Below are 23,722 nucleotides of genomic sequence, written 5' to 3'. Positions count from 1 at the left end.
GATGCCAATAGCTTAGATTTGGAACTCTACGTAAACACAAACTCACTCTGATGTGATCAAAATTGCTCTGACCATATCAGTAAGTTGTGAATTTAGCCAAAGGTATCCAGACATCGCTTTGGAAAATTAATTGTTTGATTTCTAAAGAAATGTTTACTGAGTACATGCCGTCCGGCAAAATGAGTGTATTTTTTGAGTGTTTTGAGTACCGCCATCCGTTAGCAGTTACTCTTAGAGGAATGAGTTACATCCTCGCGCGACCCCTCCCCCTCCCCACGCGTAACGCACGGTGCGCTCTGCAGTTCTCAATGTGTTTGTGTTCTTTCCAGTCATGCTACGAACACATCTAAGGCCGCGGGGCCATGGTGATTCTCAACGCTCATTTTCTCAAGCACTCATGAGTGCTTTTGAGAAAACCTCGTTCTCAGCGTTTGTCGAATCGGAACAAAATCGGTTTTGAGAATCTTTGACAATCTTTGAGAAAGTTGACGATGCAGCGATCGGTTAACTGAAATATGGAGAATTGTGCTATTTGTTTATCGGAAATCACTTTGGAAAATGTATTCAATGTTTATAATTGAAAACGTTAAAAAAAAAATATGCGATTAAAAACTGTTTTTCTATTTAAAGCTCTAAATAAAGATTGAGTGTCTATATCAGTCTCTCAGGGTGAGAAAAAACTGACGACGGCCACGGGCTTGAGTCTCAGAACAAGTTTTGAGTGCTTGAGAAACTTAAATGAGTGCTTGAGAACGTTTTCTCAGCTTGAGAAAGCCCCGTGAACCCGCGGCCTGAAGATAGTTGTTTCTTTCGTTTCTCGTTTTCTTTCATACATAGACACGATCGCAAATACGCACTTATTCTAACAAAAAACACAAACACTTTACTGAAACATAAAGTACACTTTCACAACACATTTAGAATCTATCATACTCACGAATAGCGTCACACTGCAAAGTACCGGGTCGAGCCAGGCTGCGGGAAACTTGTCGACAATCTGCGATGCCTCTGTTCAGCAAATTCGTACCTGTTGATCCACGCACTGCATGTACGCCTGTGCACACTGTTTATTCACTTCAGACTTTACCAAAACACACCAGCGCACGAGAGTTTGAACGAAATGCTCACCTACGCACAAACACTGCGCGCGGGAACAAAACGCGCACCACCATCTTCGGTAAAGCTTCGCGCTGTACTGGTGGTTTTGTACGCGTAGGAGGGGGGGACATACGGATCGATGGTTCGATGCTGTAGTGTAAGCGAGACAACACGTTGTGACGAGCAGCTCCAAGTTGTTGAGCTCGCTGAAAGAAGACACACACACATTCACAGACAGCTCGTCAAAGCATGGTATTTGTATTGGTGTTAGTGAAGCGCTCGAATAAAACAGAATGCGAACTCTCATCGCAGCGCGTTTCTCCTTGCTTCCTCAAGCATGAGGAACCCCTCGGCCTGAATCACTCAAAATTTGGGATCTCATTGTTTGCGTGGTGGTCTGGCTATCCCTGTACCAAAATCCATGCGATTTTTCGCTAACGGATTGATTAAATAGCGTCCGATTAGACGATCCGATAGAAGCACTTTTCAGGTTTAACGGATTGAGCGAGATACACCATCGCGGCGACACGATACATGTAGCATACATGTGTACTACATTTCAAGAGCCCCCCTCGCTTTTTTTTCGGATAGCAATGAGTTCAAACACCCTACACGTGGAGCCTACGCGCCAAGTATATTCCAAGAATGTCGCGATTATCGCCGACAACGTGACCAAGTGAGTGATCAAAAGTTGGGTGCTAAACTAAATGTCACCAAGCATGTGATTGATTTTCCAACTGTTTGAGTATAGTCACTGATTATCTTAGTTGTGTACGTGATCTGATTTGAGCTTCGTTTCAGTCATGAGTGTTGATGATTGAAACAGTGGCATTTGGCAGCACTGTTCACAGCCAGAAAAAAATCATGATAATGCTTGCGCCGTCATTAAGCTAAGCTTGACAGTCAGAGTATCGCGTTTGACTCAAGAATTCACATGTCGTGTTCAGCATGTCATGGCGCACTTTTATTGACTACTAGCTGGCCCGACAAACTGAGTTATTCCGAAAAAAAAACTAAAATATTCCATTATTGCTTTTTTACTTGGGATAGTTATATCGTGCCCGTATCCCCTCTGGATCCGATCATCGAGTGTAAACCGCCAGGCACCTTACACCAAGTGTCAAAGTGCTGTATACAACACAACAACAATCCTGCTCATTGTATGGGAGTTAGAAAATCATTATTAAATTAAGTTTAGTGTAACATCTGAACGATTTTTAAGTCTTAAAACCTATTCTCATACCACCATAAGGTGTGTGCGAAGTTTCGTAGAAAATGATCCAGCCGATTCGGAGTTTGCTCGCAACAAACACCGTGACACGAGATTTTTATATATATAATTATAAGTGCAAGGCTTCACGTTTCATAAAAAAAAAACTTTATTGCTTAAGCGCAAGCGCTTCTTACACTGAGCTGATCCAAATCACAACTAACTTATTTCTTAAATTTTACAATGCACCTAGCCTTCGATTCTACCCTATAGCTGCTGACTCTGCATATCCGGTATGCGCGTGTCCACGTGCCGGTTCCCGTTGCTATGCGCGTCATGTTGCTATGCGCGCGTGTTCCGGTGATGCGGTCGTTGCTCGGTGCGCGTGTCCACGTGTTGGCTTCTTATTACGTGGACTCAGCTATTCGGTCTACGTAACTCCTCGGGGGGGTGAAGAAGAGCGTGTCCTTATGCGTCCGCTATTTTCGGTAGAACGTCTGCGATGGTCCGTATCGATCGTTTGTAGAACGTGAAAACGAAGATCGCCAGGGATAACGTGAAGAATGTTGAGACCAATACTCCTCCAAGTAGGCTCCAATTCCATGCGCTGTTGAACTGCTGGAGATAAGAATGCTGCATCGTTCCAATGTTCTCGAATGCGTCTTGCCTTATCATCGGTTTATGGTGTTGTCATCTGACTTCGGTGATGGATACTGCTCCCCAATATGGCTCTACTGTGCTGGAGATAGTCTTAGAAGAAAATGTTTGATTCATTATCGTTACCTTGCAATCGTTGAAGCGTATCAGAAGATTTCCGGAGACGAGTTTATCATCGGGTCCACAGCTTGAACTCAGGGCTGCTCCTTTTGCGTTGTCGACAATGATAAGTCCATCGGATATTAGCTTTATCGTCGTGTTGTTCTTTCTTGCAGTAGAACAATCGCTTTTTCTCCCTAGGATGAGATTGGATGTGCATTTATCGATGTACTCCCTGTATTGGTTTTGGATGTATTCATCAGGTTTGGCTGGTTTGAACACTTTGTTCCGTGTTTTTATAAGGTGCGTCGGAGTCTCTACTATGATTCTGTTATCGATACTGAGAGGAAATACTTCAAGCATTGTTGCTTCTTCATCAGCTAGCTGAGGGATCTTCAGTATGTAGAGTATCGAATTCGAGTTGATCGCGATAATTGGTTGTACTAGCTTTAGCGCTTCATCTGGTAATTCGACTTTTACTCCTTGGTCTTCTAGTATGGTTTTGATGGAGTTTATCTCTGGTGATGATAGAATCTTGTTGCTAACTACTGATACTTTAGTCCAACTGATTGCTTCTTGAATTTCTTCTAAAACATGGTTGATGATATCGATGTTCATTATGGTTTTAATGGTTTCTAGTTCATTCAGCATTACTTGTTCTCGTTCTTTTGTCAATTGATTTATGGTGTCAGTGAGGGTTCGTAGCCTGTGATCGAACTGTTTGTTGATTCGGTACTGTTTGTTGTTGTTCTCGGTTAGCTCGTTCATTGTGGTGTTGATGATTCTGAGATCGTCGGCGTCAGGACTTCCTCCTATCCATTTCCAAGCTGTTCCTAAGATTTCTAGACTTCTAGCTGTTCTATATTTAGGTTTTAATTGTTGGAAGTTTGAGTACAATAATTTTACTTTTAGTCTGACAATTTCTTTAAGTTCGTTATTAATGTTTTCGTACGAAAAGTGTGTAATGGTGTTAATAGCATTTTCAAGGGTTAACATGTTTATAGGATGTATGAATTTTATGCTTCCTGTTTGTAATCTACAAGTTCTGGTTTTAAGAAAAAATATCGGTTGCCTGTTCAAATCTATGATTTCTAATTCTTTACTTTGCGAGAGTTGTGTAAGCAGGATTAGCATGAATGTTATCGGAAAGTATTGCATTTTCGATCTCCAAGCCTGGGAAAGATAAAGAAAACGGAAAGAACGTATTACTGGGACTTGATTCTCCTTAACTTGTTTTTGTTCCTCTTGATATTTCTTGCCATTGTAACTGTTTATTCATTCGCATTAAGACAAGTTTTTTCGTTGAATCGCGGGTCTAATTTTTTCCTAACGCCTTTCTTTACAAATATCTGTTTACCTGTCTCTATTTCCGGTGGTGTTTCTTTTTCATCGTTATATTTCTGCATGTTTCTACTTGCATTGTGGAGCTTTTGGGATACTTTTTCGTAAATGTTTCTGGTGGTTTGAATTATTTGTTCTGGATTCCGATTGCTAGTTCTGTTAAAAATGATTTCGTTGGGCGTGAATCCTGTTGAGGAGTGAACTGTTTCGTTGTATAGTGCTGTCACTACTTTTATGATCTCTGGAGAGCTTAAATCTCTGAACTTGTGTTTATTGGTGTTGAACAATTCTATAATTGTACTGTGTGTTCGCTCTACCTGTCCATTGGTTTCGGAGGATGAAGAAAATTCTAATTCTGTTCCTAAATTGGCTAAAAATGATTGAAGTTGAAGACTTCTAAATGTGGTTTCGTGATCGCAAATAATTTTTCTCGGTGCGCCAAACGTTGTAATAAAATGAGCAAGAGCTTCTCTTATGTCTGTCAAGTTCCTGGACGGAATTTCTATGGTTTGTAAAAATTTTGAAAAAGCACATACGAACGTTAAGTAGTTGTGTTTGTCGATTCCAAAGATGTCGATGTGAACGCGACTGAAAGGGGTTGTTTCAATAGGTCGGGGTGTGATTTTGATGTTATACGGTTTGCGTTCATATTTGTGTACGTTACAGATCTTGCAAAGATTAATTAGTTTTTTAATTTTTGTCATCATGTGTGGAAAGAAATAGCATCTTGTTAGTTGATTATGAACTTCGTGAATACCTCTATGGGCGCGTTCGTGTTCTTTAGCTATGATGATGTCTTGGCGTTGTTCGTTACTAACGTCTTCTACTTGTAAGTGTGTAAGAACAAAATGTCCATGTTGGTTGAAGTATTGTCGATAAACGGATTGAATGAGTGAAATAGTTGATTCATCCGGTGCCATAATCGCGGTTTGTTTGTTATTGTGGAATTTTTTTACAGAATCTAGTATTGTTAATTCGTCAAAATCATTTCTGCAAATAATTGCTCTTTTATAGTTGTTAAAAGGGGTTTCCGTAATGTCAGTTGTTATATGGGATTTTCGGAAAATTATCTGATTTCTGTAATAATTGATTGGTCTCTCGGAGAAATGGATAAAATAATCGTCGGATGTATCAGCTGAATGCATGGTTTGTGAATCAGAGTTAGTATTGTTCGGTGAGGGGTTATTATGCTGAAGGGATTCTGAAATAGGTGATGATTCTTCGAAGTTGACGTCAATTGTATTGGAAACATTGTTCTTAGGAGTGTCTGAAATGGAAGAATCTTGGTTAATATTGGTATTTGTAAGAATTTCCGTTTTCCTGCTTAGCGCGTCTGCTACTACGTTGGCCTTTCCTTCCTTGTATTGGATGTCGAAATCGAAATTCTCGAGTTCTAGGCGCCAGCGAAGAATTTTTGAGTTTTTAGTGGATGTTTTGATGAATGTAAGAGGTTTATGGTCGGTAACGAGTGTGAATTTATGACCATACAAATAAGATTTATACTTTTGGACAGACCAAATAATCGCTAAGGCTTCTTTTTCTGTAGTGGAGTATCTGGATTCGGCTGTAATGTGTTTGATGACTGTTACGGTTGCCATGTGGTATGTTTTGAACTCGCGTTGGTCAGGGTGGCCTTCGTCATCGTTTGCCGAATTAAGTAGAACTGAAGTGGATACTGTTTCGAAGCGGACGTTCGACACTTGATCGTCCAGGCGATCATAGAAACCTTTAGGAGGTTTCCCTTACTGGAAACGTTGGAGTTTAGAGGCCTTACCTTGGGCAGGGGGACATATCTAAACTCTTTAAATGAGAACTCGATAGATGTAGGATGGGCATAGTCCTATCCTGACAGTCCGAACGAATCTGACCTGCCATGATCGGAGTTGGTTTTATTTATACTCTCTATTTTGTGTCAATTATGCTGAATGTCAAGTTTTGAGTTTACATATGGTTGTGCTTATTATGTAAGGTCAGTTCTGGGTTCTGACGCTTACGCGGTGTTTTGTTTCCTACGCTTACGGTTCTGTTTGTACACACGAGGTACGGTGTCTCCGTTGGTTGCTATTATGCAATGTTATTGTTTTTACGCTTTACGCACTTGAAACGGTTTTGTGCTGGGTAATGTTTTTCTGCTGTTTTCGCACCTACGGGGCTGTGTGCGGGTTGTGTGTTTTAAGTGTTTTTGGACAAGGGTTTTTCTGCTGACTTACAATTCCTGGCGTAAGGTTATTTATGTGGTTTGGGTTGTGTTAATTTCTTGAGTGGTTATTTTATCCTTTTTTGTGTGTTGTGTGGTGTTGACAATTTGTGTTTATTAAGTGTGATGAGAATTGCGTGTGAATTGATTATAGACAGTATAGCATGTGCATGTGCATGCTACACCTCCCCCCTTTAATAGAATAACGTAATGAATTACAATGATTGAAGTTATTCTCCTGTGTACTTAATTAATCTATTTTTGTGTACTGTAGAGATTTTCTTTGTTGTATTATTTTGTATTACGCAATTAGGCCCTTGGTCACTTACTACTGTGAAAGGTCCAATGTAGACTGGATCTAATTTTTTCCTATTTTCATTTTCCAAATATACCTGATCTCCTAAGTTTATAATAAGTGGTACTGTATCTTTATTTAAGGTTTGCTGTCTTTTAATTTTTGCTTTTATCAAATTTTCTCTGGCAATTTCGTTTGATTTTTGGAGTTTATATTTCATTTCGAAATAATATTGGTCAATATTATAAACTGGTTCAATTTTTGTTTTAAATATATCTTGTGGTAAATTCGCTTTTCTACCAAATACTAATTCGTATGGTGTGTAGTTTGTGTCTGAGTGTTCTGTTGTATTGTAAACAAATTCGTAAAATTTTGTCCAATCGTCCCAGTCATCATGATGTTCGTTTGTATAGCTTCTTAGGTATTCGTTTAGACATCTATGATTTCTCTCTAATGATCCTATTGTCTGTGGGTGGTAAGCTGTGCTAAAAGTTTGTTTGATTTTTAAAATTTCTGAGATTTTGTGTAATATTTCATTGTTATATTCTAGTCCTTGATCTGATTTTAATTCTATAAATGTTCCGAATGTAAGGATGAAGTTTTCTACCAATGCCTTGGCTATAGTGTTTGCTTCTTTGTTATGGATAGGTATTACTACGATATATTTCGTTAAGTCACATTGTATGGTTATTGCATACCTGTTGTTTTTGTTAGTTTTTGTTAGAGGTCCTACTGTGTCGATTGAAATTATGTTAAATGGTTTTGTCGGTGTTGTAGTTACAACTGTTTTTTCTTTAGTATGTCTAGTCGTCTTATTAACTATGCATGCTTTACAATTTCGTACGTATTTCTTGATATCATCTTTCATATTTTTCCATTTATATTTTTCCCTTATTTTCTGGTACAGTCTGTACTGGCCTATATGTCCTCCCGAAGGGGTCATATGATAATCTGAAATTATTCTCAGCCTATCTTTCTCTGTTGTTATCCATCTAGTTGGAGTAAACAGGATTATTTCAAACTTGGTAATAGCTCTGTTGGCGATTTCCTTAATAGTTTGTTGGGAATATTCTTTGAATAAGTGGTCTTCTTCTGACCATGCTAGCTTGTTTCTTCCATATTGTTTCGCGATTTTGCACATTTCTAGAAGAGCAAACTCTAATGCTTGACTTCCATTTACATCATTTCTCAAAAGAAATTTTCCTAGTGCTTTACTATATGAATGGTTGTATATTATGAATTCAACGTTGTTTTTAATTCTCTGCGTACCTATTTTTAGTACCTTTCTCACTTCTAAAGGTCTATCTGTTTTCCACATCGCGGGGTGATCAGTCCCTGTTGTTGCGATTGGTTCGTCTTTGTTTATATCAGTTTTCTCGTTATTTTTCTTAACCATGGCTCTTGTATTAACCATTAAAATCGTTTTGGATTTTGGTATTGATGCCTTTAGGTCATCCGAGTTAAGGATTATTCTTGATAGTGCGTCTGCCGCAACATTAGCTTTACCTGCTAAATATTCTATTTCAAAGTCAAATTCTTCTAAATCTAGTCTCATTCTAGTCAGTTTAGAAGTAGGATTTTTCATACCAAATAAGTATGCTAATGGTCTATGATCTGTTCTAACTATAAATTTTTGTCCATATACATAAGGTTTAAAATAATTAATTGCCCAATGTATAGCTGTAAGCTCTTTCTCGATTATTGGTTTATTTTTCTCTCCTGGTGTAAAACTTTTACTCGCAAACGCGACTGGTAAATCGTTTCCATCTGTTATTTGTGATAACACTGCACCACATGCCATATCCGATGCATCTGTCGTAATAATGAATTGTTTTTTAAAATCTGGATATTGTAAAATTGTGGGTGAGAGTAAGCTTTGTTTCAATGTATCAAAAGCTGCTTGACATTCTGAAGTCCATGCAAACTTAACGTCTTTCTTAATCAAATTATTAATAGGTTTAGCTATCTTAGCAAAATTCTGTACAAATTTACGGTAATAATTACAAAATGCGACAAAACGTCTTGCTTCATCAGCATTAGTAGGAATCGGGAAGTTTTTAATTGTGTCAAACTTCGCGTCGTCCGGATAAATTCCTTTATCTGTTATTTTATGACCTAAGTACGTTACTTCTGTTTTGAAGAAACAACATTTTTCTGCATTTAGTTTAAGGTTATATTTTCTTAGCCTATCAAAAACTTTACCTAAATTACTGATATGATGCCGTGCACTGCATCCAGTAACTATAATATCATCTATATATACAAATGCTAGCTCTGGTGTTAAACCAGCCATAGCGATAGCCATCATTCTTTGGAAGCTGTTTGGGCTAATGTTGAGTCCAAATGGCATTCTTGTAAACTGATAGTGACCTGTAGGCGTGGAAAAAGCTGTATATTTTCTGGAATTTTTATCAAGCTTGATTTGATGAAACCCTGACATTAAATCCAATGTGCTGAAATATTTGGCTCTTCCTAACTGATCTAGTATCGTGTCTATGCGGGGTAAAGGGAATTTGTCTGGTAAAATTTTCTTGTTTAACTGCCGAAAATCCACTACTAAACGCCATTTCTTCTTGCCTTCAACTGATTTCTTTGGTACTAATAGTATCGGTGAATTATATGATGAAACAGAATGTTCTATAATGTTATTTTTCAACATCTTTTCTACCTGTGATTGCATTTCCTCTGTTTGTGAATGTATTTGTTTATAATTTGGTATATAAGAAGGAATATTATCTTTTAATGAAATTTCCTGGGTATAAAAATTGTTAGTAGAGACCGGTTCATCTTCTAAACAAAATATATCCGAGAATTTTGTGATAAGATTTTCTAACTCTTCTTTTGCTATTGGTGGAATATTTTCTATATGGATTTTGTTATGAATTTTCTGAATTCGTTCCTTAGATGTGTCAAGTTTCTTCTGTAATTGCTCATACTCTCTTAATGGTTCAACTTCTGGTGTATAAGATTTTATGTTAAAAGAAACATCTTTATCCGTGGTATTAATGAATTTGATATACTGATTACGTTTTGAGACTATTGTGTTTCCGCAAAATACCCCTGGTTGGATTTCTTGTGATAAGATGATTGAATCTTCTGTCAAGTTTGGTATACTTATTTTTCGTACTACTTCACTTCGTTTTGGTAAAATATAATTTCCGTTTACATTGTCTTCTATTGGGTGTGAAATCAATCCGTTATCAGATGAGAAGTATATCATCCAATTAACATAATCAACAATACATCTGTGCTTTATAAAGTCTTTTCCTAACAGTCCGTCAGAAAAAATGGATTCTACGTCTTCTATTATATGAAATTCGTGTATAATGGAATAATCGCCAAAGTGAATTGTTGTCATAGCAGTACCTAAAGTCTCTGATTCATGGTCACTAGAGCTTATCAAAGTTAATTTTTTAGATGTATTGATCTTGCAACCTGGTTTTAATTTACTAGCTTTAAGTACGGATACGGTTGCTCCTGTATCTATGATGAGTGTGCTATAGATTTCCTTTGCAATTTCTATTTTAACTTTAACAAAATTATCTGCATCAGTGTTTATGGTTAGTATAGGGTATTTTCTGATACTTGAGAGTGGCCTAAAAAATTATTCTGTTCTTCGGCTGTTACTGTGTTATGAATAGGCGCTCGATTATTTTGCAAATTGCTATTATTTCTCTGATTGGATTGTACGTACTGATTTCTGTTGGAATTATTTTGTCGATTTGCGTGCTGATTTCTAGTGTTGTTTAAGTTGTTATTTCTGTAGTTATTATTGTTTCGGTTATTGTTATGTCCATATCTTGCGGGTGGGAACCTGGGTGGGTTTTGTGTCTGATACCTATTATTATTATTATTTGAGAATCTATTGTAATTGTTCCTTCCCTGGTAGTTGTTACCATACCCTCTATTGTTCCTAGTAGCGTTTGAATATAAAATTTTTGTCTGTTCATTCTTTCCCTTTTTCGTTCTGTCTTCTAGTTCCAATTTTACTGCTTGTTCTATTGCTTCATGCAAGGTTTCAAATTTGCTTGATCTCATTATTATTTTGGTTTCGCCATCCTTAAGTCCATAACTCAATGCGCTAATTCCAGACTTAGTTGCTTTTTTCCTGGCTACTTCTGGTGTTATTTCTTCCGCTATGTATGCTTCTTCAAGTTGCTGCGTTAGTTTTTCTATAATGCTTCCGAAATCTTCTATTGTTCCTGTCTGTTTCGTATTATCCATTTTGGATACTACTATTTCTGGTGTTACCTTTATGCTGCATCTGTCTTGTAGTTTGTTAACTATATCTTCTATTGAGTTTGGGGCTTCTCCTACAACAATTCGCGCTTTACCTGTCAGACGTCCTAATACTAGCTCTATTATTGTTTCCCTATTCTCCGGCTTCACTATTTTCTTTAATACATTTAAATTTGACACCACACCTTTTAGATCTTTCTCATTACCATCATACTTTGATATGAGAGAAGTGGTGATTTTAATTAGTTCTATAATGTCAGCCATTTTTTCAGATTTAGTTTCTATCGTTATGTCGAACTGGTTTTCTGATAATGTTGTATTTAACGAATCTGGATGTCTTTCGAAATGTATTTTAATGCACTTATTTATTTCGTAATATAGGTGTCTACTTTTTTTAACTAAGGTTGTTAATATTTCGTCTTTAATGGATGATTCGTGCTTTCGTAGAAGCTCTTGTATTTCGTCATATAATTCCTTAGTGTTATTTCTTAGTGTGGTTAACGCGCAGAGCCTATAGCATTTGTTTAGCTGTCTAACCTGATCATACGTTCTATCTAGTATTTCTATTTTTTCTAACAGCTTTTGCATATTTATGCAGCTTCGTCCGTAAAAATTGCATGTGTACGGTACCTTTTTAAATACATTTGTTGTTGTTGCTGCTCACGGTGCTACGTTGTTCCCGGTGCTCGGTGAACTGCTGTCCGTTGGCCCAGGGATCTCTTCTTTCACCTGTCTGTCCGACAGTGAGCAACCGTCCATTCTTGCCTTATTCTTCTCGTCTTCCGCGTTGGGAACGGCTGTTCCAAACCATACCGCTGGTCACAGTGTTTTTACACGTTGAGGTCATAATCGCGGTCCATAGCTGCATTGGTGAACTTACGGTACTTTCCCACAGCCTTTACCTATTTTTGTGGGTCAAATAGCATATCACCTTTTTCGTATATCATTCATTCACTGTTCTCGATTCAATGTTTACGTTGCTACTTTGGTAGCGTAAGCACTTTTAAAGCGTGTTTTTGCGCTTGGTTACGAAGGTGTTTGTAACAAGTTTTCGCTATTTTAACAATGCACAGGGTGATTAGCAGCCCTAAAATAATGTTTAGTTTTAAATCCTGAGTCAGATGATATTCTGTATGAATATTCTGAGTTTGAACTATTGTGAGATCATGGTCTCCTTTTATATTTGCTTCAGGTTTTGCAGCCTTGCCTCCCATTTTGAAAATGATTGGTTTTCACTCGTAGTTCACTATTGTTGGTAATTAATCACTTTCCAAGTCATTTCAGAAGCACTTGCGATTTTTATAAAACGTTTCCACTTTGCACTTTTTGTCCGTGTTTGAGGTTTCATTCGTCACTTTTTTTTTTGCACATCCGAAGATTACAGTTTAAAAGTCACGGTCGCCATGTAATGTGTTTGATGACTGTTACGGTTGCCATGTGGTATGTTTTGAACTCGCGTTGGTCAGGGTGGCCTTCGTCATCGTTTGCCGAATTAAGTAGAACTGAAGTGGATACTGTTTCGAAGCGGACGTTCGACACTTGATCGTCCAGGCGATCATAGAAACCTTTAGGAGGTTTCCCTTACTGGAAACGTTGGAGTTTAGAGGCCTTACCTTGGGCAGGGGGACATATCTAAACTCTTTAAATGAGAACTCGATAGATGTAGGATGGGCATAGTCCTATCCTGACAGTCCGAACGAATCTGACCTGCCATGATCGGAGTTGGTTTTATTTATACTCTCTATTTTGTGTCAATTATGCTGAATGTCAAGTTTTGAGTTTACATATGGTTGTGCTTATTATGTAAGGTCAGTTCTGGGTTCTGACGCTTACGCGGTGTTTTGTTTCCTACGCTTACGGTTCTGTTTGTACACACGAGGTACGGTGTCTCCGTTGGTTGCTATTATGCAATGTTATTGTTTTTACGCTTTACGCACTTGAAACGGTTTTGTGCTGGGTAATGTTTTTCTGCTGTTTTCGCACCTACGGGGCTGTGTGCGGGTTGTGTGTTTTAAGTGTTTTTGGACAAGGGTTTTTCTGCTGACTTACAATTCCTGGCGTAAGGTTATTTATGTGGTTTGGGTTGTGTTAATTTCTTGAGTGGTTATTTTATCCTTTTTTGTGTGTTGTGTGGTGTTGACAATTTGTGTTTATTAAGTGTGATGAGAATTGCGTGTGAATTGATTATAGACAGTATAGCATGTGCATGTGCATGCTACACGGCTTCGTTTAATGTTCTGCTTCCGAATGCAATTGGTCGCTCTTTTCCTTCTTGGATTTGCGATAAAACTGCGCCAAGAGCGTAGTTGCTTGCATCGGTTGTTAGAATGAACGGTCTTTCGAAATCAGGGTATGCTAATATCTGATCCGAAGCGATAATTTGTTTTAGACTGTTGAAAGATGTTTTATACTCTTCATCTTGCGTGTTTATCTTAGTATCCTTTTTTAGGCATTTTGAAAGAGGTTTTGTTAATTTTGAATAGTCTTTGATGAATCTGCGATAGTAGCCTGATAAACCTAAGAATTGTTTGATTTCTTTCTGTGTTGATGGCAGTTTCCATTCTAGGATTTTGGTGATTTTATCTGGATTCGGTTTTATACCTTCCTGAGTAATAATATGTCCTAAAAATTCTGTTTCTTTTCTAAGGAATTCGCACTTATCTAGTTGAATTTTGAGGTTAAATTTTGAAAGCCTTTCTAAAACTGTGTTTAGATTTTCTATGTGGTTTTCCAAGTTTTTACCGATGATTATAATGTCATCGAGGTACACGAAACAAATATTTCCTATCAGTCCTGTTAGCACACTGTTCATAGCGCGTTGAAAAGCAGCTGGGGCGTTTTTCAACCCAAAAGGCATTCGATTGAACTCAAAGTGGCCTTGTGCTGTAGAAAACGCTGTCTTCCCTTTATCGTTAGAATCCATCTCGATTTGGTGGAATCCTGATTTGAGGTCAAGTGTTGTAAAATAAACTGATTTACCCAAACTGTCTAGTATTTCTTCAATTTGTGGGATGGGGAATTTTTCGTCGATGGTCTTTTCATTCAACTTACGGTAGTCGATTACTACTCTTATTTTTCTCTTTCCCGAGGCATCAACCTTTTTGGGGACTACCCATATTGGCGAGGAATAGGGGCTTGTCGAATGGGTTATGATACCATTTCGTAGTAGTTCATTAATCTGTTCCTCTACGTCATTTTTAAATGCGTGTGGATATCGATATGATTTTGTAAAAACTGGTGCATCATTAGTGGTAGTTATTTTGTGTTTAACATCTGGTGTAGCTGAAAGTTTTTCTCCTGCTTTTAATAGAACGTTCTGATTTTTAATAATTGTTCTAAAAAGATGGTCTTTTTCCAAAGTTGAAAGATGAGATGTACGAATTATCTCGCTCAGCATTTCGCTTGTAATTTTTGATTCGGGTTTCATGGGTAAAGGAGTAACAGTTTCGAAATTATTTACTGTAATTTCTAACGCTTTATGTTGTATATTAGGGGGTTTTGGTCTATTTGTCTGTAGTAAAATTGTAGTTTTTTTTATTTTTGGCTGAGTATACGCCTGGCTGAACTGTAATTTTTTTACAAAGTTTAGTCGGTTCGTAAACAATCCATTCTCCGTCCGTATTGGTTGGGAGAGTTACTACAAGGTTATAGTTTTTCTCGTTAGGGAAATATTTTTCAAATGGCATAATTACTTTCGAAATTTCAAGTGTTTGTTTTCGGTAATTGAGAATAGCTTCATTTTCTGCTAAAAATTGTGAGCCAATCATTCCATCGAAAAAATTGTGGAATTTTAATTCGTAATATTTTTGTGAGGGAATTTCCTTGTATAAAAGGTTTGTTTTTCCGCAGGTATCTATAATTTGTTTTCCCACTATGTTAGTGATTTCAATCTGTTTGATTTCCTTTTTTGTTTTTAAAACACCTGGTTGGATAAGATTCTTATTTGCGCCGGGATCGATCAATAGATTGAGACCTTGTTTAGTGCGTAAATATGGGAGATAGTTGTATTTCTTTTTGGAATTTAAGTATTGTTTTTCAGACTTCCTGCTAGGCGAAAATTTACTTCGTTAAAATGATCAGTTTCATCATCACTGTCACTGTCATTGGACTCTTGTTCCGTTTCAACCTCGTTGTTGTGGAATTGCTTTTTATTTTGTGCGTATTTACTGCGCATTGAAGCATCTACATCCATTGGTTCAGGTTTATCTGAGTTTTTGATTGAAAATTTCTTTTCTGAAATGGCTTTAGTTGGTTTATTATAACTGGTACTTTCATTTTGGTTGAATTTATTCTTAAAAGGTGGTTTATTGGATGGGGTTTGAACATTTTTGGTAAGGCTGCCTGCATTTTGTTCTGTCGCTTTGAACTTACAAAGGAATGCATACGCATCCTCAATGTCTTTAGGTCGAGCGGCTTGGGCGTGCCCAAAGTAATTTCCTCTAAGTCCAGCGATGAATGCAGCAAGTGCGTCTTCATCAATGAATGCATTGATTGCAACCCAATTTGTGCGGTATTGTTCGTTTTGTTTTGCAAGGGTTTTAATATTTTGCACAATTTCTTTAGTTTGGTGGTAATATTTGTGAATACTCATCCCATCGGTCATTTTATTTTGCCACATTTGGCATTTATAGGTGGACAATTCTTGTCGGTCACCTAGCGAAGAAATTAAAATTTCTTTAATTTCGTCGAAATTTTGTGGACTTCCTGAAAGACATAGGATGTCTTTTGCTTTCCCACAAATTTTGTTTGTTACTGCAGTAACGTACATTTGGTACACTGCTGCAGGTACTAGGTCTTTAAACAAAGATAACACACTAGTATCGGCGGTTGATAACCATGATGCTAGTTGTTTCCGATTGCCCTCAAAAGTTGGCAATGATTTTATAGGGTCAGGAATGCGAAAATAATCGTCAAATGCCCTATTATTACCTGCATTACTTGATGAGGTACTTGCGCTTAGCGCTGTGTATTGGTTCTGGAGAGAAGTGATGGCTCGCATCATCTCGACCAATTGTGTTGCGATCTCTTCCATTTTGTCTCCTTCTGTTTCAAGATTATCGGAGGTTGAAAGATCTCTGTGAGGATCGAACCTTTCAGTTGCTTTCATGTACGAATTTTTCGTTGTGTACGACACTGGGTTGATCTCTTTCTTTTCTTTGTATCGCGGGCCCTATCTGGTAGTACTCCCACGATGAGAAAAAGCTACTCCTATCTGGTAGTAAGTCACTTTCTACCTAAGAAACCTATCTGGTAGTATTTCCTAAGGACGCGAGTAAAACTGGTTTTTCAAGCACTGATTTCCCCTGAAACACTGTTGCACTTTTTATGAAAATAAAAGAATTACTTACGATTTTTTTTTCTTGCTGTCGTGTCGCGGGTTCGTGATTTAACGATGCTGGTTTTCCTTCCAGGTGGGTAACTGCGTGGGGGATCCTCAACTCCTCGGCGGAATACAGCTTCGATCGATGTTGTCTTCCTGTGTTGCTCCGGATGCGTTGGATAACTTTTATCACTTGCGGGATCACTTTAGTTAGAGTTTTTCCAGTCTCTTACTTTTCCACTTTTGACACAATTACACTCACTTAAATCACTCCGGACGGCTGCGCCAATTATAAGTGCAAGGCTTCACGTTTCATAAAAAAAACTTTATTGCTTAAGCGCAAGCGCTTCTTACACTGAGCTGATCCAAATCACAACTAACTTATTTCTTAAATTTTACAATGCACCTAGCCTTCGATTCTACCCTATAGCTGCTGACTCTGCATATCCGGTATGCGCGTGTCCACGTGCCGGTTCCCGTTGCTATGCGCGTCATGTTGCTATGCGCGCGTGTTCCGGTGATGCGGTCGTTGCTCGGTGCGCGTGTCCACGTGTTGGCTTCTTATTACGTGGACTCAGCTATTCGGTCTACGTAACTATATATATAGATGTATTTATTTAACTATATTATTATAGATGTGTTGTATTTTGTGTTTAATAATTCAGTTCAACTTTTATTCACGTTAAGTTTGTTTTCAAGATAGAGCGGGAGTGCGTAAAAAGCGAAGCTTAACCCGAAGGCGCGCCAGAAATTGACAGACGTCAAAAGGCGGTTGGCCAGGTAGCGCAATAATTCCCAACAGCAGGTTGGACCATACATGACAATTCCTCCCTTCTTAAAGAGAAACTACGGCGAGTACCTCAGAGGTGGGCGGCGTGCCCTGTCGCTGCGACGTAGTACTGGTGGAGTGTTTCTAGCAACTGGTTCGGGGCTGCTAATCGGTGTTGCGTACTCTGTACTGGATGACTCGGTTCCATCGGAGGCCATGTCTGGGGAATCTTCTCCGCTGGATCGTAGTTGTGTCGGTTGGGTGTTGCCGTTGTAGTGCCTGTGTTGATTTTCTCTACCTGCTCGGGTTGTCTCCGGTTCGTTCGTTACTTTGGTGGACTGATTGTTGCTCAGGAAAGATCTGATCTGGTCTACATGTCGCTTCAGATGTTTTCCTTGATATAAAACATCGTAATGTAGGTCTCCTAAGCGAGCATGCACCGTTGCTGGTATCCACTTATCCATTTGCGAGTTACCAGATAAGCAATAGATTTGTTGTCCCGGCAAGAAAGAGCGATAATTTGCTTTGAATTCCATATGTTGCTTTTCAGTGAGTCTAGCGTGTGTGTTTTGCGGTCGAACTATATCTAAGCGTGTTCTGATGTTTCGACCCAGGAACAGATTCGCTGGTGATTCTCATGTTTCGTTATGAGGTGCTTTGCGATATTGTTGTAAGAAGAGATTGAGGTTTGCCTGTAGGTTATGGCTTGATGTTCCCATCGCTTTCAATGCACGCTTCACTGTCTGGACGTAGCGTTCAGCTTGTCCATTCGTCGCCGGGTGGTACGGTGCGGATAGTTTATGGAATTTTACACCACTTCTTTGAAGGAACGATTTAAACTCGGCGGATGTAAATTGGGTTCCATTATCCGACACTACTGTTACTGGCGCACCATACGTAGCAAACAGTCCATCTAGCAGATCAATGGTGGCGGCAGATGTTGTGGAGTGCGTTATTTTTACTTCGACCCACTTGCCGTACGCGTCAACTACCAGCAATAACATCGCTCCTGATACGGATCCAGCGTAGTCGATGTGTATTCTCTCCCACGGGTTGGATGGGTACTCCCAATGGTGACTACTGAACTTCGGTGGTGCTGTCGCTTGTTGTGCGCATTGTACACACGATTTGGCGGTTCGCTCGATTTCCATATCTATCCCTGGCCAGTAGACATAGGAACGTGCCATCGATTTCATTTTTACGATACCAATGTGCCCAGTATGTAGGTCGTTCAGGATCGCTGGGCGGAGGATTGTTGGGATAACCACCCGGTGTTCAAATAGTAGGCAGCCAGCTACCAATGTATACTTTGCTTCTGGTGCTTTGTATCCAGCGTGTGCAAGACTTCGGCCCATTTCGAGCTCCTGTAAGATTTTCCCGAGGTTAGGATCTTTGCGTGTCTCGTGCGCGATGTGTTCTGCTCGTACTGGTAGCTGTTGGATCTGGTGCAAGACAAAGCTCTCAAACTCGTTTTGGGCATTTCCTCCCTCATGAAGAGAAAGGCAATTCACATCAGATAGCGTAGATGTACTTGGGATACGGGAACAATAGTCGGCATTGGTATTTTGGTTTGTTGGTCTGTATTCAATTGTAAAATTGAAGTGTGACAAATAGTCGGCATAATTCGCCATCCGACTGATGCATAGGGTTGGTAATGATTTTTCCGGATGAAAAATTTGAGTCAGCGGTTTGTGGTCTGCGATCAGTATGAACTTGCGTGCGTACAAGTAGTGAAAGAATTTCTTAATGGCCCACACGATTGCCAAAGCTTCTTTATCAATGACCGGATAGCGTTGCTCGGTTGATGACAAACTGCAGCTAGCGTAGGCGATTGGACGTTCTGTTCCGTTACTCAGACGGTGAGAAAGAACTGCACCTAAGCCGGTTTTGCTCGCATCTGTAGCTAGAATTAGCGGTAAGGTTGGGTCGTATTGCATGAGGACCTGTGGTGATATTAATGTTTCTTTCACGTCTTGGTATGATTCGTCTGCTTCTGGTGACCATTCAAAATTGCTTGTTTGTAACGCAGCACTTTCGTTCTCGCAGAGAGATTCGGAATGAATGCCGAATAATAGGTTGCTTTGCCTAAAAAAAGTTGCAACTCTTCTGGTGTTGATGGTCTTGGTGCATCTCGTATGGCTTCAACATGTTTTGAGGACTTGTGCAAACCTTCTTGGTCGATGCAGTGTCCCAAACACTCAAGGGATCGTACCGCAAATACGCATTTTGATCGATTTAGTTTTAGACCACTCTGTTCCAATCGACTTAATGTGGAATCGAGGGCTACTAGCAGTGCTTCGAAATCGGCAGCGAAAACAATAATGTCATCATAGAAACTCACTACGTTGGTTAAGCCGTGTAGTACTGTTTCCATTCGGCGCTGCCAAATAGCAGGGATATTTGCCGCGCCATACACAGCTCGTGTCGGACGTATGAGTCCATGCGTGGTGGTATTCAGGGTGAGGATTTTACGAAACTCTTCATCGATTTTCAAGTGCGTGTACGCATCGGTTATGTCTAAGTGGCAGAAAAGTGTGGCTCCCTTCATACGGTTGAAAATGGTTTCCACTCTGGGTATAGGATGTTCGTCAATAATCATTCTTGGGTTTACTGTGGGCTTATAGTTGCCAGTAATTCGGATATTACCATTTTTCTTAGCCACCACGTGGGTCGGCGAAGCCCACTCGGAAAATTCCACCTTTTCGTAAAACCCGGATTTGAGTTTTTTTTCGATTTCTGCTGCGTACTTATCGCGTAACGCCAATGGCACATCTCGGGCTTTAGCAAAAATTGGCGTTGCATCAGGTTTGAGATGCACTGATGCTGGTGGTCCGGTCAATTTACCTGGAACGTCGCTAAACACGGAACGGAAACTGTCGAGCAACGAATTCAACTGGGTTTCGTGTTCTATCGTGAGCTTCGAGCTGGTAACAGCGTTGACATGTGTGTTTGGAGCTATCATTTTGCCAAGGTCTATCTGATCAACGAATTGGGCGATCCACTCACGACCGAAGAGGGCGTCTGTTTGTCCCGCTACTATGTACAGGTTTAACCGACGGGTTACCGTGCCAACAGACACGTTTACGGGCAATCGGCCCAGACAATGGATGCGGTGACCGGTGTAGCTGGTAAACTGCCTATCTGTAGGAAGAAAATAATAGTTTGTTTTTAGTGACCGTAACGTGGTCTCCCCCATAATCCCACACGGTGCTCCCGTGTCGAGTTCCATGCTGGTGCGTTTTCCATCAATTTTTATATCGATCATCAATTTGGCGGCGGGAGCTGAGTTGCGTATCGTATTAATGGATTGTACGGGATCGATGTTGAAATCCGCAACCTGATCAATGTTCGATCGTTCGCGTGGTGTGTTTCCTGCTCGGCAAACCTGCGAAATGTGACCTTTTTTGTTACATGTATGGCATAGGGCGTTGCGAAAGCGGCAAAGGCTTCTTGGATGCGGCCCACCACAACCGTTGCAGGGCGTAGCTGCAGTGTTGTTGCTTTGTTCGTGTGTCCATCTGGAATGTGAAGCGAACGTTTTGGTAGGAGGTTCTGCTCGACGGAATGGTTGTTGCTTTTTAGTCTGAGGGTTTTCATAACCCAACTTATTGGTAGCTTCTGCTGACGCCGACGGTGTCGCCGTGGAGATATCACGAACTGTATTCCGTGTGGCTTCGAGCGTTAATACGAAATCAAAAGCTTCTTTAAACGTGCTGGGGTTTTTTGCGATGATTTCGTCACAAATGTCGCGTGCTTCCATGCCGTGGAGCATTTGTTCAATCAACATTCTGTCGAGAAAATCGTCATACTCACAGTAGGCAGCCCCTTGTTTGAGTCGTAGAACAAATTGTGAAATCATTTCGCCCCTTTGTTGCAAAATGTTACGGAATTTGACACTCTCAACAAACTTGTTCTTCTTCTGGTCGAAGTGGTTCTCGAGTGTTTTTCGAAGCTCTTCGTAGGGAATTTCCTCTGGCCACTTTGGGGTGACGAGAAATTTAAGAGCATTGTTTAATTCTGTTCCCATGTGCACGCGCGCATAGTCCGCGTATTTATCGGTGGGGATATTGCTCAGTTTTAGCGCCCACTCCAGTCTGTTAAAATAGTCTTCGACTGTTGATTCATCCGACGCATGAAAAGCCGGGTGCGAGAATGTTGGCATTTTTGGTTGGGGAGCAGCGTCGTCTCTATTCACCTGCGCGTTGGGTGTACCTATTGCCGATTTTATCGCTTGGGCGATCATTGTCGAAAGCTGTGTCATAGATTCGTGATCAAGCTGAGCCATTGTGTTTTCAATCCGTTTCACTTTGCGAGGAATCCCACTTCTGACACCAAAATGTTGTATTTTGTGTTTAATAATTCAGTTCAACTTTTATTCACGTTAAGTTTGTTTTCAAGATAGAGCGGGAGTGCGTAAAAAGCGAAGCTTAACCCGAAGGCGCGCCCGAAATTGACAGACGTCAAAAGGCGGTTGGCCAGGTAGCGCAATAATTCCCAACAGCAGGTTGGACCATACATGACAAGATGTTTGTATTTATATTTATATTCCGATATATTTTATGTTTTTTATATGCATTTACAAAAGTGATGAAAACTTTTTTTATTGGAAATAGATCACATAACATTTACAAAATGTTCTATACCTCTTGGTTCAATTCACTTCAATCATTTAAAGCAAAATTTAAAGCAAAACGTTACATTAAAAACAACATTCGTTCCAAATCCGCAGCGCAAAACCTCGCAGATTTCTCCCCATATAAACGGGAACGTTCGACCCCGGCAGGTAGAACTCATTCTTTCACGAGCTTCTTACGGTCTCTCAATGGTACGTTATTTTAAAACTGAGCGCCAAGTTAGCGCCTTCTGACAACCGCGGTGAACGGATCTCGTCGTTCGAAGCCCATAGTCGCCCCGTGTATCTATGATTCTGCTTTGTTCCTATAACTCACGCTTGGAGTCCATCCAGCTAAGAGCTACCCGTTTCGCGCTCCGTTCGTGGCGCAGCAACAACGACTACACAACAAGATGTTTGTTGCTCGGGTTACCCCAACTCGACGACCGAATGCGAAATGCTAGGCTGGCTTTTATCGTTGGGCTTATCAACGGTAGCATCGATTGTCCGGTATTGCTCTCGTCTATACAGCTATAAGTGCCTGCAAGAACCCTCCGCCCTCGGGCGATGCTGGCCATCCCAAAGACAAGGACTGCATTCGCCTCTCGAGACCCGTTTTTGCGTATATGTCTTGCTCTGAATGCTGCATCTGATGCGTATGAGCCCGGCATGACGATAGCAAATGTGTTGAGTCGCATTAATTTGCTTCGCGCATCTCGCCTGAATCTTTAGCGTCCTTGTTATTGTTGTATAAAGCGCGTGACTATATATGTTATATTCCTATTGTACTCTTACATATATCGAGTGGGCTTATCATTTTAATAAATATACAAATAAACAAATAAGCACGTAGTAAGCAAGAGTACAAGTCCGTATGTAGTTAAATACTTTCACGCACTTAATTGTTCTATTCGTATTGACATGCCTTGTCACGAAAAAGCGTACACGCCAGTGCTGCCAGACTTGCAGAAGCACACTCGTCACTCGTTGACAGCAAGGATGCCAGCCATCACAATTAATTTTGCTTACAGGACAAAAATGTCCCATATGGCGGTTTTAGGTTGAAATTATTTTTTTTAACTACCATATGAAATAAAAAAAATTTTATACGTGCATTCGAAAGATCGTTAAAAATAAATAAAAGTCAGAAAATTTCAATGAGTAGTCACGACGGCAAGTGGAATAACACACCTTTCTCGAATGCGATGTGACAAAAAAGGTTCTAATGTTAAATCTAGCACAAGGCATTTCCTCCTTGCGATTGCCTTATCCCAGGCATACTTGTTAAGGTGTCAATTCAAGTATCGAACTATCCAAACGTAAACACAACAACTATGTGTAAACGCGGCCTCATGAACTTTGTATATACACTTGGATTTTAATAAAACTGTGTAGTCCAAGGATAATGTATTTAGAAGGTTGATTTTTATCGCTTTTGCTGGGCGACAATGTGGGAGACATCTGTTACTCTCTGCATACAAATTTCATTACCCCGCACCAGCCCACCCCGATTTTTATACCGGAGCCCCGGGAACAGTTATGTCAAGTCGAGAAATGTCATTTTGCTCTGAACAACTTCACCTTGTTATTTTAACCTTCATTTCTATAACCACCTACCCGGGTATGTTTTGCTTATTATTTTTATGATAACTTTTTATTGGATTGTCGAATCGATCCAAAAAAAATAGAATGCCTAGAGAAACATGTTTTACAAAAGTGGTAAAAAATTCAGAATTTTTCAATGTTTTTAAATGTGCTTTAAAAAATAAAATCAACTTTTACCCCTTACTTCTATAACCACCTACCCGGGTAGGTAATACATACAATAAAAGATTTTGGTTTCGATTAGTCGCTAATTTTGTAATGATATCTATAGCAATGCATG

General features: G+C 39.7%; 3 protein-coding genes across 3 annotated transcripts; all 3 read right to left on the bottom strand.

The window, feature by feature from the left end:
- Positions 1 to 2,450: 2,450 nt before the first annotated feature.
- Positions 2,451 to 4,222, bottom strand: LOC125907477 (uncharacterized). Its single transcript, XM_049610083.1, has one exon. The coding sequence runs from the start codon at positions 4,220 to 4,222 to the stop codon at positions 2,999 to 3,001; it is 1,224 nt and encodes a 407-aa protein (XP_049466040.1). The 3' UTR covers positions 2,451 to 2,998.
- Positions 4,124 to 23,522, bottom strand: LOC120961195 (uncharacterized protein K02A2.6-like). Its single transcript, XM_049610066.1, has 2 exons — positions 16,485 to 23,522; positions 4,124 to 4,237 (listed from the first exon to the last, which is right to left on the bottom strand). Exon 1 carries the CDS (start codon positions 21,508 to 21,510, stop codon positions 19,192 to 19,194), a length of 2,319 nt encoding a protein of 772 aa, XP_049466023.1. The 5' UTR covers positions 21,511 to 23,522; the 3' UTR covers positions 4,124 to 4,237; positions 16,485 to 19,191.
- Positions 17,861 to 18,376, bottom strand: LOC125907312 (uncharacterized protein K02A2.6-like). The gene has a single exon (XM_049608920.1). It carries the CDS (start codon positions 18,374 to 18,376, stop codon positions 17,861 to 17,863), a length of 516 nt encoding a protein of 171 aa, XP_049464877.1.
- Positions 23,523 to 23,722: the final 200 nt, after the last annotated feature.

Source organism: Anopheles coluzzii, chromosome 3, assembly GCF_943734685.1.
Source record: "Anopheles coluzzii chromosome 3, AcolN3, whole genome shotgun sequence".
In the NCBI taxonomy this organism is placed as follows: domain Eukaryota; kingdom Metazoa; phylum Arthropoda; class Insecta; order Diptera; family Culicidae; genus Anopheles; species Anopheles coluzzii.
This window is presented reverse-complemented; position numbering and strand designations above follow the sequence as displayed.

What these genes read in the sequence shown, in the direction of transcription:
- LOC125907477 (XM_049610083.1), bottom strand. Translation starts at nt 4,222, where the DNA reads ATGCAATACTTTCCGATAACATTCATGCTAATCCTGCTTACACAACTC.
- LOC125907312 (XM_049608920.1), bottom strand. Translation starts at nt 18,376, where the DNA reads ATGGAAATCGAGCGAACCGCCAAATCGTGTGTACAATGCGCACAACAA.
- LOC120961195 (XM_049610066.1), bottom strand. Translation starts at nt 21,510, where the DNA reads ATGGCTCAGCTTGATCACGAATCTATGACACAGCTTTCGACAATGATC.